Source organism: Portunus trituberculatus, chromosome 50 (assembly GCF_017591435.1).
Source record: "Portunus trituberculatus isolate SZX2019 chromosome 50, ASM1759143v1, whole genome shotgun sequence".
NCBI lineage: Eukaryota > Metazoa > Arthropoda > Malacostraca > Decapoda > Portunidae > Portunus > Portunus trituberculatus.
Window position 1 is genome coordinate 26031364 of NC_059304.1, and position 20210 is coordinate 26051573.

At 38.7% G+C, this 20210-nt stretch overlaps 1 protein-coding gene across 3 annotated transcripts in view; it reads right to left on the reverse strand.

The window, feature by feature from the left end:
- LOC123500101 (solute carrier family 66 member 3-like) overlaps positions 1 to 19907 on the reverse strand; it is a 91727-nt gene extending 71820 nt beyond the window's left edge. For 2 of the 3 annotated variants that reach the window (XR_006673174.1, XR_006673173.1), the window contains exons 1-2: positions 19590 to 19907; positions 2494 to 2716 (exon numbers count right to left, since the gene is read on the reverse strand). Coding sequence is in view for 1 of the 3 variants with exons in the window: in XM_045248762.1 (XP_045104697.1) it covers positions 2494 to 2716; positions 19590 to 19741 (375 nt within the window). In the remaining 2 variants the exon portion in view is untranslated. The remainder of the gene's footprint in view (positions 1 to 2493; positions 2717 to 19589) is intronic. The other variant, XM_045248762.1, reaches the window with a different exon arrangement.
- Between the last annotated feature and the right edge of the window lie 303 nt (positions 19908 to 20210).

Below are 20210 nucleotides of genomic sequence, written 5' to 3' on the forward strand. Positions count from 1 at the left end.
TCCACCTCTTCCATGCATCCTCTTTTCTTGTTCTAGCCTTTTCACATCTATCGTTAAACCAGTCCTGCTTTCCAACTTCTCTATGTTGTCTTATTGGTACAAATTTTTCTCACCTTCTTTGTATATTTTTATAAATTCCTTCCACTTTTCATTTGCTCCTTAGCACTCTTGAATTTCATCCAATTTGTCTCTTGAAAGAATTTCTTTAGGTTTCCAAAATCTGTCTTGGCATAATTCCATCTTCCCACTTTATATTCTTCATTTCTTCTAGATTTCTCTTCGTCTATCACCTTGAACTCCAAAACTGCATGATCACTCTTTGCTAAAGGGCACTCCACCCTCATCTCCTCAATGACCATTGGCTCTGTACTAAAGACCAAGTCCAGTCTTGACGATGCTCCCTCTCCTCCAAACCTAGTATCTTCTTTGACCCACTGAGTTAACACATTTTCCATTGCCAGTGTCAATAGTGTATTTCCCATGTTGTCTCTGATCCTTCCATTGACCAGTCCTCCCAACACACCTCTTTACAATTAAAATCTCCCATCATTATAGTTCGTTCACAGCCACCCAACATTTCTTCCAGACATGTTCCTGTATCACTTATCATTTCTTCATATTCCTGTACTGACCATGCATTTGTCTTAGGTGGTACGTACACCACTATGTAGTGCCTCTTTTTCCTTCATTAGTTTCTGCTCTGATCTTTAGCACTTCTGCCTTTCCCATACCTTTTTCACTTGATCCACCTTTATATCTTTTTAACCAGCAACATCACTCCTCCTCCCATCTTACCTACTCTATTTCTTTTCCAAACGTTATATTTCCTTCTCCAACCTTCATCAGGTCTTCTCCCTCTCTCAGTTTTGTTTCAGTAAGACCCACAATATCTGGGTTCTTGTCCCTCAAGTAATCGTTGAGTTCTAAAATCCCCGATATCACTCCATTTATGTTGGAATACATTACATTTCGCTCATATGTAAGTTTCTTTAGTCCTTTCTTGCTGTACTTTTCTGGGTTATGAACCACTTCCTCAGTCTCATATCCAAGATTCTCCAGAAAAACTCTTTCTTCTCTTCTTCTGTGTGTGTGTGTGTGTGTGTGTGTGTGTGTGTTATATTACAATCTTCATTATAACATAACACATTACATTTTGTAAGCTTAAAAGTGAGAAAACAACAGGTTAGTAAGCTATAAACATTAGGGGAATGATGGGAGACGAGGTGTAGGTCACTGGTAAACACCATAGCCAGCTGCGAGCGGCGAGCGGGATAGATCATCGGGACGTGACGTCACAGGGATGTGGACCGGCCTTGTTCTCCAAGCGTCCTTGCCTGGTAGAGCTATGGGATACCTTCAAACATGAGACTCTTGAGGCTACCAAGGAATGCATTGAGGAGCATCCAAGATCACGGAGTTGCTTCACCTTGGTAGGAACACTAGACAGTATTGAGGAGAGTCGTGCTAGCACGCCAGACTTGCTGGGAACCGCGACCAGTACAGGACTCTGTCACGTAGGACTAGAGGTCTTCTGAGGAGAGACAAGATGTATGTCAGGGCTTTTGCTGAGGATGTAGAGTGTCATTTAAATGCTAATGACCTCCAACCTGCTTATCAAGCCCTAAAAAAACTCTGCTTCAAGTCTACATCTCAGGCAAGCACTATCCGAACAGCAGATTGCCGCTTCGTATCGGACGCAGATGGGCAGATGGCTTGTTGGGCTGAGTACTTTGAGTAGCTGTTCACGGTGGATCCTCCAACCAGACAGCTCCAAACTTCAGGGTTACAGATGCTGGATGCTGATCCACTCATTGGTACTAGATGCCTTCACAGGATCATGGGGTACTGTTGGTATGACTTTGTGTCAAATCAGCGATTGCTCCGTGAGACTGATTTGAGACCGATTACCATCCAGCATAGTCCATCAGTGCCAACTTCAACTATATGGGCATGTGACATGCTACCCGTAAGCCAATCCTTCATATCAGGTCATCTCCAAAAGAGATAACGCAGCATGGAGAAGGCCAAGGGGACGTCCACAGAACTCATGGCTGCGGCAAGTCAATGCCTCCTCATGGGAGTTACTTGGCATGGGAAGGGAGCCTGCATGGAGACTCATGAGGCATGACCGCCTGGAGTGGCACCATAGGGTAGGTGAGGCAACACGCCCCCCGGCGTATGGCCCCCATGATTGATGATTGATTGATACTGCTAATGTCAATAAATTTTATAGCATATGATGTTAATACTATAAATGAGTTCTTAATTACCAAAGAAATCCAATATTTTCTATTTTCCTTTCCATGACAATAGTATAAAAAAGTTATCTGGAAAGCATCAGCCTTCGAAACACTTATTTGTAAGTTATAAATCCTCTTTAATGATCATATAATTATATGCTCACTTCTTTATAGGTATAAGCTCTGACCCATAAAGTTGTTATGATGTACATACACCAACTAGTTACATATAAAATTTTAAACAGGCACTTACCACAAGAGTAGTGATGAGAGCATGAGGAAGGCTGCCTGAAGCTACAGAGTATGCAAAGTAAACGGCAGCAGTAGCTGGTACTAGGAGAGTTGGGGAGAGGCGGCCAGTGAATAAAAGGAACACCACTAGCATCACCACATCTTGAGTAACCATTAAAGGATATTCAAAGTAGGAGCTGAAGGAGTAGCCAGAGTAAATGTTGTAACTCAACATGATGGTGTAACTGAAAAAGAGAAGGACTGTGAATGATAATATTCTAACTAAATTCTTAAAAAGAAAAATTATGAGACTGCAACCATAATATGCATATAACATTTCATGTAAACTGCATACAATTTGGACATGGAAAATTTTCCAGCTGTAACCTATTTAGAATCTGCAAACAATTGCAAATTACACCTATAACCTATACAGAAAATTTACACAAAAATGCAGAAGTTTCTGAGTTTACATGACTTGCATCCTGAAAACAGGTAGTTTACAAAAGAGGGGGGTCTGGTCTAGGGCAATAAAACAACTGAAAAATGTACAGTAGTCTTAATAAGGAAAATTTGAAAGCATTGTGATATGAATTAAAACCTACCTCTAGGCAGCACTTCAACCATAGAAATAAAGTACAAAAGCATGCATAGTTCCAAAGTTTACCTCAAAAAGAAGTAAAAGACTGAGAATACTGGTTAGCTATCACATGAAAGAGATGAACATAATAGGAATTATAGAAAGTAGGTCTTGCACAGTGAAGTAGTAGAAGATGGGAAACACAATTGGTAATGTCAGAGGAGCAGTTTATCATGAAAGTTATATAAAAAAAAAAAAAAAAAAAAAAAAAAAAAAGACAGCAAGAGATGCAGCAAAGAAAGGAAGGTTGAAGGCATTCATTTGGAGGAAAGGGTTGATGAAACATAATGCTTTTGATCTAATGCTGTTCTAGAGAGCAGTATGTGGGGACACTGCCCAAAGTCTACATATACAATTGAGGTGTTCTCCATACATGAGTCTAATTACAAAGTTAAATGGAGGAATGGGGGGAAAACTGCCAGAAATGGCTCAGAACATGAAACTTCATAAAAGTTACATTAGTGAGTCAAAATTTTAAGTCCCCAGTTCAGTTTTTTGGAAAGAACAGATTAAAGATGTTCAGTGTAGAGGAGGGGGAGAGTTGAGTATCAGTGAAGAGGAGAGGACAGCATTTTGTGTTGAATGGTTAAATGGAGAAAACAGATTTTTGAGACACAGAACTGGACTTGAGTTTCCTCCTTTAGTTAGATATTATAGAAAGAACAGAGGTCAGGCATTCTATGGCTTTCTGGCAAGAATCATTCACTTTCTTAAGGGTTGCACATTTGAGAAAAAAATATGAGATGCAGAGTACTGTCATCAGTATCAGAGTGGATAGAGCAAAGTTTGGTTTAGAAAATCAGTGATGAATAATAAAAGTTGGTGACAGGAGATAACTCTAAGGAACACTGTCAGCAATCTTGGAAGAACAATTACCATATATACAGCAAAAATAAAATAGCTATAGAGAAAGTTTGAGAAGTTATAGAGAAAAAGAAACTCTTGGACAGGGGTTCCCAACCAGTGGGTAACGACCCCCTAGGGCAGTGGTACTCAACTGGCGGACTGTGGTCCAAATCCGGACCACCGATAGCTGTTGTGCGGACCCCGGTACACACACACGAGGGCAAGGTTTTGGAAAGATTTTGGAGTATCAGAAAAGAAGTGCAAGAATTCCTTAGAAGCCAAGAAAGTGCTGCCAAAGCAAATAAGTTTTTAGACTTTTTGGAAGACGAAAAGGAGATGGAAAAGACAGCATTCTTAACAGACATCACTTTTCATCTCAATTACAAGAAAAAAACAACACAGTGTGTGATCTTATTTCATATGTTCAAGCTTTTCAGAAGAAGCTGGAACTTTTCAAAAATGACTTGCAGGGAGAACTTCATCACTTTCCCAGACGTTTGGAGCATACCAGTGGAGAGAAAGGTCATAATTATACTGAATTTATTGATAAACTGATTGGCAACTTCAAAGATCGTTTTGGTGATGGTGATTTTTCACTAGGAACCCCTTCATGGTTTCAAATTTAATGTAACCTTGTTTTCACACGAAGCAAAACAGGCGTTCAAATGGGTAAATGCTGCATCAGTTCAAATGGAACTAATTGATCTGCATGAAAATATGATCCTAAAAGAGGAGTGTGTTCAGTGTGATCCTGTCACATTCTGGACGCAGAAGGTATCACACGATTCTTTTCCTAGTTTGCTTAAAGTTGCAGTGCATGTTCTGACAATGTTTGGATCTACTTACAGTTGTGCTTTTTCTACAACGAATTTAGTGAAAAGCAAATACTGCTCTAGAATGACCAATGAACACCTTCACCAATGTCTGAGATTGGCTGTCACATCCTTTGTTCCTAAGTTCAAGGACATTGCAAAGAACAAGAAATGTAACTTTTCACATTAATGAGCATTTGCAAAATTCAATCATTCTGTGACAAATGTACCTGAGTAATGTTTACAAACTTTACGTTTTCAGTTAATGCAGTACCGGCATTATAATGAATTTAAAAGATATTTTCTTTGGATTTCTCTTTGGCAGTTAGAAAGGATTTCTTTGCAAACATAGTAATAGTACTATTATTATTATTGTAGAATTGATTTTTTTTCTGAAGTTGGAATTATGAATAACTTTGAAGTTTAAAGTTGTGTACTTGTAACATGAAATAAAATGTTTTGCATGCTTATGTGTATCAGATTTATATCCTTATTTTATCAATCATCATTCGGACCTTTGACATATAGAAAACCCTGGACCTTCACTAAAAAAGTTGAGCATGGGGTTGCATAGCCTTGCCAGAAGTAACTTGGGATAATATTACTTTTATATCATCAATTACATTTTTTATGCTCTTATATTTTCTTTTTTGTTTCGGTGCAAAAACTAAATGTATGCTACATTAGTTCAATGTCATTAGGTGATATTATGGGTGGATGTAAGTGTGCCTGTGAGTGAATGTGCCTGTGTGAATGTGTATGTGCCCGTTAAGCTGCTGATAGTAAGGCCTAAGTAAGGGGGGGTGGGGGTTACATGGGTTTCAAACTTTTAGGCAAGGGGTTGCAAGTGCCAAAAGGTTGGGAACCACTGAGCTCATATATCTAAGGCATATAAAGTTTAACTTAGCGGTAGCTGCGGTGGCGAGTGGACGTGTTGTGTGTGCGCTCCGTGTTTGGTTGTTGTTTTTATAGTTAGCAAGTGGTGTTTGTGCTTGGTGTCTGTGTGTGGTGCTTTTGAGTGTTAGTGAAGTGAAAGTGTGTACTGCAAGTGTTAGATTAGAGTGAAATAGTGGTTAGAATCAGTGTTTGTGAGTTAAAAGTATTTTGGTAGAGCGAGGAGACTAGGCTTGTAACCGTCAAGTTGACCTTGAAAGAGGATTAGTTGACCTCACTTGGGCCCCCCACCACCGCGGTTCCCCCACCCCGCCATCACCAAGTATTTTTATTTGTTTGTTAGCTACGTATAGTGTTCTTGTGAGTTAACAGATTGTAAATTAGTATGGTGGTAGCTACTGAGGTATATCAGTGTGATTGAGTGCGTGAAAGAGAGTGTTGAGGTGGGATTGGGCGAGTTTGTTGTGTGTGAGATGTGTGGGCATGACAGGAAGGTCGTTGACTTTTCTGAGTGTATGGTGGGTAGGCTCAAGAGCGAGAATTTAGTTCTTTCTCTTGAGCTCCGAGAATTGCGAGAGGAAATGAGAAAGCTAAGTGAGGGGAAAAGTGCGAACAAAGTTCTCATCTTTGAGTTGAAGGAGGAGGTTAAGAGGCTTGGGGAGGCAGTGGAAAAAATTAGGCAGATCAGTGTTAGGCCGAAGGTTGGACCTTCTGTGAGCGACAGGGTGGCTTGGCCCTCTGTCGGGAAGAGCAGAGTGGGGAAGAGGGAGCAGGCGAGCCAGACTGGGAAAGATAGTAGTCAGGATGGGCAGAGATGGCAGGTTGTGAGGAGAAGGAAAGCGGAGGCAGTTAGGGAGGATAGGACTAAACCTGTTGAGTGTGAAAATAGGTTCGGTTTGTTGGAGGGGAGGGGAGGGAGTGAGAGTGGAGTGAATGAAGTGGTTGTGGTGAGTGAAAGGAGAGAGAAGGGGGTAGAGGAGAGGAGGAGGGGGGTTGTGCCTAGCACACCTCAGGTGTGTGTGGTGGGTGACTCTCAGGTTACTTAGATAGCACTTTCTGTGGGAAAGACAGGGATAGGAGGACGAATGTGTGTATGCCTGGTGCAGGTGTGAAGGCAGTGAGTGAGGAGGTGCAGAAGAGAGTTGGGGGGATGGAGAGGGAGGGTGTAGTAGTTTTGCACGTAGGTGGGAACGATGTCAGAGCAGGTGGGTCGGAGGAGTTAGTGGCAAGATTTCGGGAAATGTTAGGCAAGATAAGGGAGAGTGGTAGGAGGTGTGTAGTGTCAGGAATCTTGCCTCATGTGTATGTTAGCAGGGAATGGTTGTCTAGGGCCATTGGTGTGAATGATCGGGTAAAAGGGATGTGTAAGGATGTGGGTGTCAGCTTTGTGGATGTATGGGATAGGTTCTATGGGCGAAGGATTTGTATGCTAGGGATGGTGTGCATCTGAGTAGGAAGGGTGTGGATGTGCTGAGTGGATGTCTGGAGGGGAGTTGGGATGGAGTGTAGGGGTGAGGTAGCAAATGCATTCCAGAAGAAAGATGTTAGACATAAATTAGATAGGATAAACAGAGATAGTGAAAAGATTAGGAAAGATTTCCAGGTGCAAATAGGAGAGAATAAGATTAGGATTCCAAATAAGGAGACAGCATCTAGGAAGGTAGCAGGACTTAAATGTTTTTATGTAAATGCCAGGAGTCTTAGGAACAAGAAGGACGAGTTATCTAGTTATATAGTTGAGGAGGACTTAGATGTTGTATGTGTCACAGAGGCATGGGTAAATGAGGAAAAGTTTAGGAAAATAGGAAAGAATATGAAGTAGATGGATACATTATGTATTTACACCAGAGAATTGGTAGGATAGGTGGAGGAGTAGTTATTTATGTAAAAATCCTTCATTTCCAGTCAGGTTAATGGTATTAAGGTAGATAACAGAGTAGAGTCCTTATGGCTGGATGTTAGAGTAAACAAAAGTAAGGTTATTAGAGTAGGAGCTTTTATAGACCACCTAACCAGTCAGCAGATGTAGACAACCTTATGGTAGATGAGATAAATAGGGGTGTACTAGTCAGACAATTATCTTAGGGATTTTAATCTTAAGTCAGTAAACTGGGAGAGGATGGTAGGAGATGCTAGTGAAAATAAGTTTATGGAAAGTTTTCAGGATAACTATTTAGTGCAGATGGTAGATAAACCTACTAGGGGGAGGAAGGTTTTAGACATAGTACTAACAAATATTGAGCATTGTTTAAAGGAAGTTGAGGTAGGAGAGACTTTAGCAAACAGTGACCATCATATAATTAGATTTATCATTAATTCCAGTAGGGATAATATAGTGAATAAGACTAGAGTCCCAAACTATCAGAAAGGCAATTATGGTAGGTTACGTCAGTTATTAGGAGAGGTAAACTGGGAAGATAGTTTTGGAAATAAAACTGCACAGGAGATGTGGGATATTTTTAAGGTTGTAGTAAAGGGTATAGTGATGCAGTGTATCCCTTACAAAGATATAAGGCAGAGAAACAGGAAGCCATTATGGTGGACTCATGAGATAGGTAGACAGATCAGAGAGAAGAAGAGGGCATATAGAGAGTTGCAGAAAAGTGGGAAGATGTAGATTTGATTAGGTACAGACAGGTCAGGGATGATTTGAGTAAGGTTATAAAAAAGTAAAAGGCAGGCAGAGATAAAACTAGCTAGAGCTGGGAGTAAAGATCCCAAAAATTATATAGTTATTACAAGGTCAGTGATAAAAGAAATAAGGATAGGATTGGACCACTCAGAAAAGATGGTGTAGTAGTGGATCAAAATGAAGACATAGTAGAATTATTGAATGAACAATTTTCTTCAGTATTTACTAGGAAAGAATAGGAAATCCTGTTACAAACAGTGCGACGAGTAGTTTAAGAGCTTTAGAAAATATTGATATAAAACCGGGAATTATTAGGAAATTTATTCTTGAACTAGACGATAGGAAAGCTAGTGGTCCTGATGAGCTACATGCCAGAGTACTTAGGGAGGGTGTAGACAGTATTTCTGAAGCACTTAAGTTAATCTTTGAAAGATCACTTAGGTTTGCTGAGATACCTCAGGACTGGAAGTTAGCTAATGTTACACCAATATTTAAAAAAGGTAGGAAGGATGATGCGAATAATTATAGACCGATCAGTTTAACTAGTATAGTATGTAAGATACTAGAGAAAATCATTAAGGGTAGTATTTGGGAGCATTTAAATGAGAATAGATTAATTAGAGATACCCAACATGGCTTTAGATCAGGGAGGTCCTGTCTTACAAATTTGCTCGATATCTTAGAATATATTACCAAGGAGTTAGATGATGGAAATAGCATAGATGTTATATATCTAGATTTTAGCAAGGCGTTTGATAAGGTACCGCATAGGAGGCTAGTGTACAAATTGAGACTACATGGGATAGGGGTAGGTTAGTTGATTGGATTAGTGAATGGCTTTCTGATAGGAAACAGAGAGTAGTATTAAATGGGGCAATGTCTGAGTGGAAGGAAGTGGTTAGTGGGGTACCCCAAGGATCAGTGCTAGGACCTCTTCTTTTCTTGGTGTACATTAACGATTTAGATATAGGAATTAGTAGCAAAGTATCAAAGTTTGCAGATGATACTAAGATAGCATGTGCAGTACAGGGTGAAAAGGACAATTACAGAATACAACGAGACCTGGACAGGCTGATAGCATGGGCAGACAGGTGGCAGATGGAGTTTAATTCTAAAAGTGTCAGGTTATGCATTTAGGTAAAGACAACACAAACTTTAGCTATGAGATGGAGGGATGTTGGCTAGAGGCAGTAGAGGAGGAAAGGATTTAGGAGTAGTGATAGACAGGACTATGAAATTTTCAAAGCAATGTTTAGAAGCAAGAAATAGGGCAAATAGGATCCTGGGTTTTATAAATAGAAATGTTAGTTATAAAAGTAAGGAAGTGGTGCGTAGCTTATATAATTCCTATGTTAGGCCCCATTTAGAGTATTGCATACAGGCCTGGTCACCCCATTATAGGCAGGATATCAACATGTTAGAAGCAGTTCAGAGAAGAGCAACTAGGATGATACCAGCATTAAAGCGCCTGGAGTATAGAGATAGATTAAAGGAATTAAACATGTTTTCATTTGAGAGGAGATGTATAAGAGGGGATATGATAGAGTTATTTAAAATGTTCTCAGATACAAACTACATAGATGTGAGATCTTTCTTTACCTTAGAGGAGGAAGTAGGACTAGAAATCATGGCAGGAAGATTAGAAAGCAAGGCTGCAGGTTAGATATAAGAAAATATTTTTTTAGTCATATGGTGGTAGACTTCTGGAATGCATTGCCAGAAGGTTGTAAATAGCACTAGTTTGACAATGTTTAAAAACAGATTAGATAAGCACTTAAATTTATTAGATTTATAATTATGTATAGAACTGCATGATAGTTTTTATAAGAAATTTACTATAGTTAAACAAGACATGATCCCCATGTATGGGGATCACAGATTGTAGAGGAATTCGCTGCAGGACTTAGCCCTGTTAATGGGCCAAATATTTAGAATTAGTATATAATGTATTGTGTAGTACTTGTAAGTGTATCTTTAAGTACTGATGACGAGGTCGCTGTGTGACTGATACAGGATAACCTAGATGGGCCCTGGTGGCCCTTTGTTATACTATTATTTATGTTATGTTATGTTATGTTAACTTAGATTTCTAAAAGAAGATAAAATACCATCAGTAGAGCAGCCACGATAGAACCCATACTGGAGATCAGATATATCAGACATAAGGTTGCAGAGTGATAAATGTTTTAAAATCTTCCTGCTGAGCATATAAACTTTATAAACATTGTAAACCAAAGCCAAAAGAAGATAGCTTGAAATGTTACAGATGCTACCCTTTTTAAGTACAGACTTAATGTAGCAAATTGTGTGTGTGTGTGTGTGTATTTACCTAGTTGTATTTACCTAGTTGTAGTTTTATAGGGCCTGGGCTTTATGCTCATGTGGCCCTGTCTCCATATCTACACTTATCCAATCTCACTTTAAAAGTATGCACACTCGTTGCAGACACTACTTCTTCATTTAAACTGTTCCACGTCACAATACATCTTTGCGGGAAACTATATTTTTTAACATCTCTCAGACATCTTCCTTTTCTCAGCTTTTTACTATGCGATCTTGTGCTTCGAATGTCACATTCTTCTCTCAGGATCAGTTTCTCATTATCCACTTGGTTCATTCCATTGATCAATTTATAAACTTGTATCATATCTCCTCTCTCCCTTCTTTGTTCCAGGGTTGGTAGATCCATAGCCTTTAATCTCTCCTCATATATCATCCCTTCAAATTCTGGAACCATTCTTGTAGCCATTTTTTGTAGTCACTCCAACTTCCTTATGTGTTTCTTTTTATGAGGGGTCCACACTACTCCTGCATATTCCAATCTGGGTCTTATTATAGTACTTATCAATTTCTTCATCATTTCTTTGTCCATGTAGTGAAATGTTTCTCCAATATTCCTTAGCAAATTATATGTTTCTCTAAAAATTCTATCAATATGGCTTACCGGTTGATTGTTTTCTTCCATCGTTACTCCTAAGTCCTTTTCCTTTTTTACTTTCTCCAGCTCTACTCCATCTCCCATCTTATAAATTCACACGGGTCGTCTTTCACTCTTTCCCATTTCCATGACATGGCTTTTTTTCACATTGAGTTCCATTTCCCACTTTTTACTCCATTCCCAGATCTTATTTAGGTCTTCTTGCAGTATTTCACAATTCTCCTTTTGCTTTATAACTCTGCACAGTTTTGTATCATCTGCAAACAGATTTATGCAGCTGTTCACTCCTTCTGGCATGTTAATATAAATGAGGAAAACTATTGGTGCCAATACTGACCCCAGTGACACTCCGGTTTCTACTGCTCTCCACTTGGACTTCATATCTTTAACTACCATCCTTATTTCTTTCCCCCTCAAATAATTTTCTATCCATCTCAATGTGCTTCCTTTTAAGTCTCCCTTCTCCTCTAACTTCCATAGTAATCTTGCATGTGGCACTTTGTCAAAAGCCTTTTTTAAATCCAAATAAATACAGTTAACCCATCCCTCTCTCTCTTGTACTCTATCAACTATTCTAGAATAGAAACTCAATAAATTAGTTACACAAGACCGTCTTTTTCTAAAACCAAATTGGCTATTTGATATTAATTTGTTGTCTTCAAGAAACTCGATCCATTGTTTCTTTATTATTCTTTCACACATCTTGCATATTACACTAGTTAGTGATACCGGTCTGTAATTTAAAGGTTCTTCCTTCCTTCCGCTCTTATATATGGGAACCACCTCAGCTCTTTTCCATTCTACTGGTACTGTTCCATTTTCTATTGAACATTTTATGATGTATATAGGGCTTGCTAGTTCTTCCCTACATTTTTTTAATATTCTGCCTGAGACTTCATCTGGTCCCATTGCCTTCTCTTCGTCTAATTCTGTCATCAACTCTTTTATTTCAAGCTTGGTTACTTTAATCTCTTTCATATAGACGGTCTCTCTATTACCCTGTGATCTTTCAAATTTGGATTCCTTAGTAAAGACCTCCTGAAATTTACTATTTAACAGTTCTGCCATACTTTTTGGGTCTTCCACCATCCCATTCTCTCCTTTTAACCTTTCTATTGTTTCTTTATGCTTATTTTTCCATTTATGAATCTAGAACAATTTTGGTTGCTCCTTACATTTTTTGACAATGTCCTTTTCAAAGTTCTTTTCCTCTTCCTTCCTCACCTTAAAATATTAATTTCTTGCTGCCTTGAAGTTTTCCTTATATTCTGGATTTCTATTTCTTATTTACCTTTTCCATGCTCCATCTCTTTTCTCCTTTTGCCCTAGCACACCTTACATTAAACCAAACTTTCTTTCCTTCTTCTTTAGGTCTATATTTTGGGACATATTCCCTGACTCCTGTTTTGTATATTGTGTGTGTGTGTGTGTATTTACCTAGTTGTATTTACTTAGTTGTATGTTACAGGGTTCAAGCAGGGCTCATAGTAACCTGTCTCCATATTTACATTTATCTAACTTCTCCTTAAATTTGCACACACTTTCTGTTGTTACAATCTCTTCACTTAATCCATTCCAGATGTCTACTGTCCTATGTGGAAAACTGAACTTCCTGATATTCCTATAACACTGATTTTTCATGATTTTCTTGGAATGTCCTCTTGTTTGTCTGTCTCCCTGCTCTGTCAGTGTTACCTGGTCTTGTCTATCTATCTTCTCCATACAGTTTACTAACTTATACATCATTATTAGGTCTCCTCTTTCCCGTCTATCCTTCAAAGTTGGTAGCTCCATCTCCTTCAGTCTTTCTTCATAGGGAAGATCTTTTTATTTCAGGGACCATCTTTGTAGCATCCCTTTGTATCCTTTCTAGTTTCTTGATATCTTTGTGCCTATATGGCGACCATACCACTGCTGCATATTCTAGTCTAGGTCTTATCGTAGTGGTTAATATCTTTTTCATCATACTTTTATCCATGCTACCCTGATGTTGGTTAGTGTCTTGTATGTTGAAACAAATAATCTATTTATATGTCTTTCTGGAGTCAGGGTGTCTTGTATAATCACTCCCAGGTCTTTCTCTTCTCTTCTTTTCATTATAATCTCTTCTCCCATTTCATATTCCCTTGTAGGTCTTCTATTACTTTTACCCATTTCCATTACATGGCATTTCTTAGTACAGGGGATCCTCGTGATTCAACCGTTCGCAGTTCGAATTATCGCCAATTCGAACTCAGTTAATTAATACCCAATCCTCAAGGTTCGACCAACTGACTCGCCAATTCGACATTCATATCTCGCGCGCTACCCATCCGGTCAAATCCGCTGCCAGCCTGCCAGGCGGAAGTGTAAACCAACGCTATCCCGGGCCTGTGCGTCGATTAATATGCATCACTCTCGCTCCAGCCGGCGTTCCCCAGCCTTAAGAAGCACAACTTCCTGCCTTTCAAAGATAAGCTTGAGCTTATAAGAAAGTGTGAGGCAGGTATAGTTCACAGTGTCGTTGCACTGCAAATGGGTGTTCCTAGATCAACAGTATCAATAATTTGGAAGAACAGGGACAAGTACCGCGAGACTGTTGCATCATGCAAGTGTTTTTATTTCCAAAAATGTACTGTACAGCATCCTAATGTGTTTAATAAAAAAAAGTTAGATATAAATGAAGTACTGATTTAGTCTAGGTTAGTGTTTTTTAAAGGTTATAGTGATGTTTTGGGGGGTCTAGGCTGGAGGTTGGTCCCTATCCCACCTAATTCTTAAGTATCCTATGGGAAAAATTGCTTCACGATTCAAATTAACGCTGATTCAACCGATGAAAGACTGCCCTAACCAGTCAAATTGCGAGGATCCCCTGTATTAAATTCTAATTTCCACTTCTGGCTTCATCTCCAGATCTTATCAATATCTTTTTGTAATTCCATACAATCATTTTTTTTTTTTTACAACTCTCAAAAGCTTGGTATCATCTGCAAACAAATTTATGTAGCTACTCAAACCCTCTTGTATATCGCTGACATATATTTGGAACATCATTGGTGCCAACACCGAACCGTGTGGTACACCACTTGTTACAGTGCTCGAACTTGATGGTATCTCTTATCACTGTCCTCATTTCCCTATCTGTTAAGTAATTGGTCATCCAATTTAAGATATTTCCCTTAATTCTGCCCATGTGTTCTATTTTCCATAAGAGTCTTCTGTGTGGTACTCTGTCAAAAGCCTTTTTAATGTCTAGATACACTGCATCCACCCATCCAACTCTTCCTTGTACTTCATCTATTACTCTTGTATGAAAACTTAGTAAGTTTGTTATACAAGATCTCCCTTTTCTAAAACCAAATAGGGAGTTATAAATGATTTCATTTCTCTCCAGATATTCCAACCATTTTTTCTTTGATAACAATTTCACAGATCTTACCCACCACACTAGTTAGTGACACTGGTCTATAATTTAGGGGCCCAGTCATTTTTCCTCCTTTGTATAATGGGACAATATTGGCTCTTTTCCATTCCTTTGGTATCTTCCGTTCCCTTAAAGAGTTGTTAATTACATCACAAATTGGTTCTGCCAGTTGGTCACTACATTCCCTTAGTGTCCATCCTGACACTCCATCTGGTCCCGCGGTAATTTTCAGACCACTCTCCCGCCAGTCACAGTGCAGCTATGAGAGAGAAATCACGTAGGTACCTTTGCTCCGTCCCAATGACTCGTATGCACTGATAAAATTGGTGTCTCACCAGTGGCCCAACACGCGGTATTACAATATTTTCTTTCCCTATTGCGTCTTGAACCACCAGTGCACCACTCAACTTTTGTACCACCAGTGGCCCAATTCACCACATTTGAATATGTTGGTCTTCTGTCTTCTCATTGGAGAAGAGCCTAATAACATTAGACCTGGAAAAAGTCCTGGAGTCATATCAGGAAAAAGAAATCCTCATAGACTGACTGAGAAAGGTGGGCCTAAGAGAAACACAAGAAAAAGGTGTCGTGGCTGCTATGAAAAGATCTCTCTTTCTGAAGGCTTCAAGGAAGCTAGAAATAAAGCGAGAAGGGTGAACACATTCTACTCTGAGTGTGAGGATACGCCACACCTATGTATTACATGCTTTGCAGAGAAGCATGATATATAAAATACGTCTTTCTTTTGCCTGTAAGGAAAAAAAAAAAAAAAAAAAAAAGAAATTCAGGATATATGTTACTGTACTAAAAATTATTGTTATTTTGAGTCCACATATTGCAATATCTTTGAATGTTATTGAAAGGATTTCAGTGGCATAGTGTTTTTGTTTTTTTCATATGTATCATTAGTCTTGTTTTTTATTCACATTTCCAGTTCAGCGTGGGGAGATTGTATCTTTTTATGAATTATCTTTTGGATATCATTGGAAGAATTTGGGTTTTGGAGTCTCAACATATTATTTTGAAAATATATTGATATACAGATTAGTATTTGACTTTGAATTCTTTTCCCACTTCTCTACACCCTTTGTTACTGTATGAAACACTGAGAAATAACCAATCATTATTTACAAATGAGAAAAAAATCTATAAATATATTCTTTTGTTTAATCTCATTTGTGCCACCAGTGTACCACTTCCCCATGAAAAAATATAATCATTGGTACACCGGTGTACCACGACACAGGTAACATGTTAATCCTTCCTGTGCCGCTGGGTTGATTGGCTTTATAAACTCTCCTTCTTCATTAAATACTGATTTAAAGCTGTCATTCATAAGTCCACTCATTTCTTCCGATGTTTTGTGTATCGTATTCCCCTTAATCAACTTAGTAATGGTCTCTCTGTCATTTTACCATTTATATACCTACTTATTTACATTTATATACTTATTGTGTGTATGTGTGTGTGTGTGTATAATTCACCTCAGTCGCCTGCTGGTCACCCAGCAAGTCTTCCCCATTACGGAGCGAGCTCAGAGCTCATAGACCGATCTTCGGGTAGGACTGATACCACAACACACTCCACACACCAGGAAAGCGAGACCACAACCCCTCGAGTTACATCCCGTACCTATTTACTGCTAGGTGAACAGGGTCTACACATTAAGAGGCTTGCCCATTTGCCTCACCACCTCCGGGACTTGAACCTGGACCCTCTCGAGTGTGCGTGCGTGCGTGTGTGTGTGTGTGTTTACCTACTTACCTAGTACGAGTATATTACAGGGTTTGAGCGAGGTTCATAGTAACCTGTCTCTATTTCTACTTTTATTCAACTTTTCCTTAAATTTATGCACACTTTCTGCTGCTACAATCTCTTCACTCAAGTCATTCCAGATGTCCACCATCCTAACTGGAAAACTAAACTTTTTAATGTTCTTCAAACATTGACTTTTCATGATCTTTGAATGTCCTCTTGTTCTCTATCCTCAGTCAGTGATACTAGGTCTTGTCTCTATTTTTCCCATACAATTCACTATCCTATACATAGTTATTAGATCTCATCTTTCCCATGTATCCCTCAAAGCTGGTAGTTCCATTTCCTTCAGTCTTTCTTCATAGGGAAGAGCCTTTATTTTTCGTACCATCTTGGTAGCAGTCCTTTGGATTCTTTCTAGTTTCCTGATGTCTTTTTTGCATGTATGGTGACCACACCACTGCTGTATATTCAAGTCTAGGTTTTACCATAGTGGTTATGATCTTTTTCATCATACTGTTATCCATGTAATTGAATGCTACCCTGATATTTGTTAGTGTCTTGTATGTTGAAGCAAATAACCCATTTATGTGTTTTTCTGGAGTAGGGTTGTCTTGTATAATCACTCCCAGGTCTTGCCTTCCCTCCTTTTCATTATAATCTCTTCTCCTATTTTGCATTCTCATATAGGTCTTCTATTACATTTACCCATTTCCATCACATGGCATTTCCACTTTTGGCTCCATTCCCAGATCTTGTCAATATCTTTCAATTCTATACAGTTCTTGTTATTTATTACTCTCTTAGAGTTTTGCATTGTCTGCACACAAATTTATGTAGCTACTCAAGCCCATTTGTATATTGTTAATATATATTTGGAAAATTATTCGTGTCAGCACTGAACCCTGTAGTATGCCACAAGTAAATGTGCTCAATGAACTAGCTGCAACAACCTCATCCTCAGGGCTCATTCCTGACAGTCATTTGACATCAAGGATTAATCTCAGAAAAATACAAGGCCATAAAAAACTGAGACAACTGGTAGTTACATTAGATGTTGCCAGCTTCAGTATCTTGATTCCAGCATATTGGGGTAGGCAGCTACCTTGGGCCCGGTGAAGTCAACAGCATCCTACTTAATAGGATTGCATAACTGGCTGGGGAGTACAGTCTTTCCAAGTGACTTCCAACGAAGCACATTTAGCAATGGTGTTATGGTTCTAGTGTATCATACCATAATAACTGGTTGTTTGGTTCTAATAACAAATAAGTTCTTTGATTCCTGTTGCCATCCCTAAAAATTAAAAATGGTGAATTTGAAGAAGTTGAAACAAGTAAGAAAGAAACTTCAGGAAGACATATCCACCTTCAACAAGGATCTACAAACATTAATTTATATTATTGATGTGTGAGAGCTAAAGGTTAGACAATCAACTACTAAAAGTACACAATAATGTAACTAAAAATAACGCTAACCATGAAAAAGTAGCTATAAAAATTTTTAGAAGAGGCTAATTTGCAGTAGGCAATTGTGGTGGATATATCAAATAAACTACATGAAGAAAGAAATGAAATCCTAAAAAAATGAAATCCTCACCAAACTGAGTCACTCAAGAAACCCTGAAACAAGAAATCAAGGAAATAAAATTAAATTTGTCTAAACTAGATTCACCCTCTTTCATTGGTGACATGACCAATTGATTAAAGTTCTGGGGCACATATAAATGTTCTGGTCATCAAACAGGCCTTCAAAACCTTACATACCTTAAGGACCAATTTAAGGGGAGGCACCACAATTAACATCAGGTTAAACTTTACACATCAAAATGTGTAGCTACCTGCAATTGAACAACTGAAGGATACCTATGGAAAGGAAAATATAATTAGATATGCCCTAGTAACTGAAATTTTCAGAAATCTACACAATATATCACCAGCCTCAAAAAAAAAATTAACTACCAAATATGAGTCTAAATCTATAGATACTCATAACATGTCAATACCAAAGAGAAAGGATGATCTAGAACGATCCCATCACTAGGCCGTCAGCTCACAGCTGGAATGGTTTGTGGGATGCCAGCAGTCACCAGACCTTAGCTAGATATACACTGTTGACAATCAAACAAAAGCACACACACACACATCTCTCTCTCTCTCTCTCAAGCAAAATGGTCTCCTTCACCCTCCCCTCTCTCTCAACTAACCTATATTTACTTTAACGTACCATAATCTATCTAGCTAATGTAACCTAATTCAGGTGATAAGCACCACTGATATGTCTTCCTCAGAACCCTTCTGGGCACTCTCTTAATGTGCACATCCTGTGAAGAATAGGATATTAGAACATTGCCATTTGGCCACATGTGTGTGTGTGTGTATTTACCTAGTTGTATTGTACAGGGTTCGAGTGGGGCTCATAGTGTCCTGTCTCCATATCTCCATTTATCTAGTTTTTCTTTAAAGTTATGCACACTATGTGCTGTGACAATTCCATTATCCAATGCAGTGGTGTGTGTGTGTGGTGTTGACCAATAGTGTGGCTTCATATATGGGAAGTCAAATCAGCTAGATGGAGGAGTTGCAAAGGGAATCGAGGAGAGCAGGCGGAACATGTACATTAAGAGAGTGCCCATTTTATTGACATTAGGAAAGGTCTATGGAGATCAGAAGGTTACTGGTCAGTCTTTACTATTCTAATCCCCACACAAGTTTCTGAAGCTGTAAAGAATCACTAAATAGTAAGCAGAAGGAATATGAAAATGCATCCTGGTACTGAAGGAGTTAATAGAAACAAAATGTGCTCAATCTTCCTCAAAAACAAAGCTCTCATAAAAAATAGATAGAGTTAAAGGAACAAATGTTATAAATAGGTTTTATATTTACAGAACATGAAGAACCTAAAGAAACCACAATAATAACAAACATGCAAGCAGGAAACTGGCACCACTAGCTAGATAATACACCAAAATCCTCTGGTAAAATAGCAAGGCAATGACTTATTATTGCGTGGTGAGGTAACAGTTTGGTGGTGGTCATTTTGTACATGTAAAAAAAAAAAATAATAATAATAATAATAATAATAATAAATAATAAAACAAAATAAAATGAAATAAATACATTTACCACACCAAACTTAATCTCACAACGAAATAATAACATACCATTAAATACCACCTGACGTTACCCATCACCACTCACCTGGTCAGCTCCAACATCAAACTCGTCAAACTTAGCCCCTTTGTTGATCTCGCCTTTATGATGGCAATGATCTGGGGAACCTTCATAAAGCCACACAGGCCTATCGTTGATACATTGCAGATTGTAATGAGGGAGTCTATCAAGAGAGACATGTTGCCAGGCAAGTATACGGGTCTAAGGAAGGACAGCAGGCACGTACTCCTTCCGTACCGGTGAGTCTTCAACTGTAAGTGCCAAGCGCTCGGCTCGAGTCGAGTGGCGGGATCAGCTGACAGTCGCAGTGGCACCAATTACGTAAGAAACCCCAGACAGCGGCCGTCCCCTTCCAACTCACTAACCCGGCCACATTTTTTTAATCATATTCAAGGCAGAAAAATTAAAACAAAGAGGAAATGGATGCAAAGATTTCGTAGCTAAGTGTCAGGTGAAGATGACGATCCAGCAAGTGAATAAATGGGAGGAGAATTAATTGTTTTGAAGATGTTCCCCGCAATTCTTCAACTACAACAGTGTTACCTAGTACCTACTATTAATTTCATCGAACTTTGATTTCCTTGCTCATGAAATATATAATTCGAATAGAGCTATTTATACAATATGAACTTCAGTTTAACTTTTTTT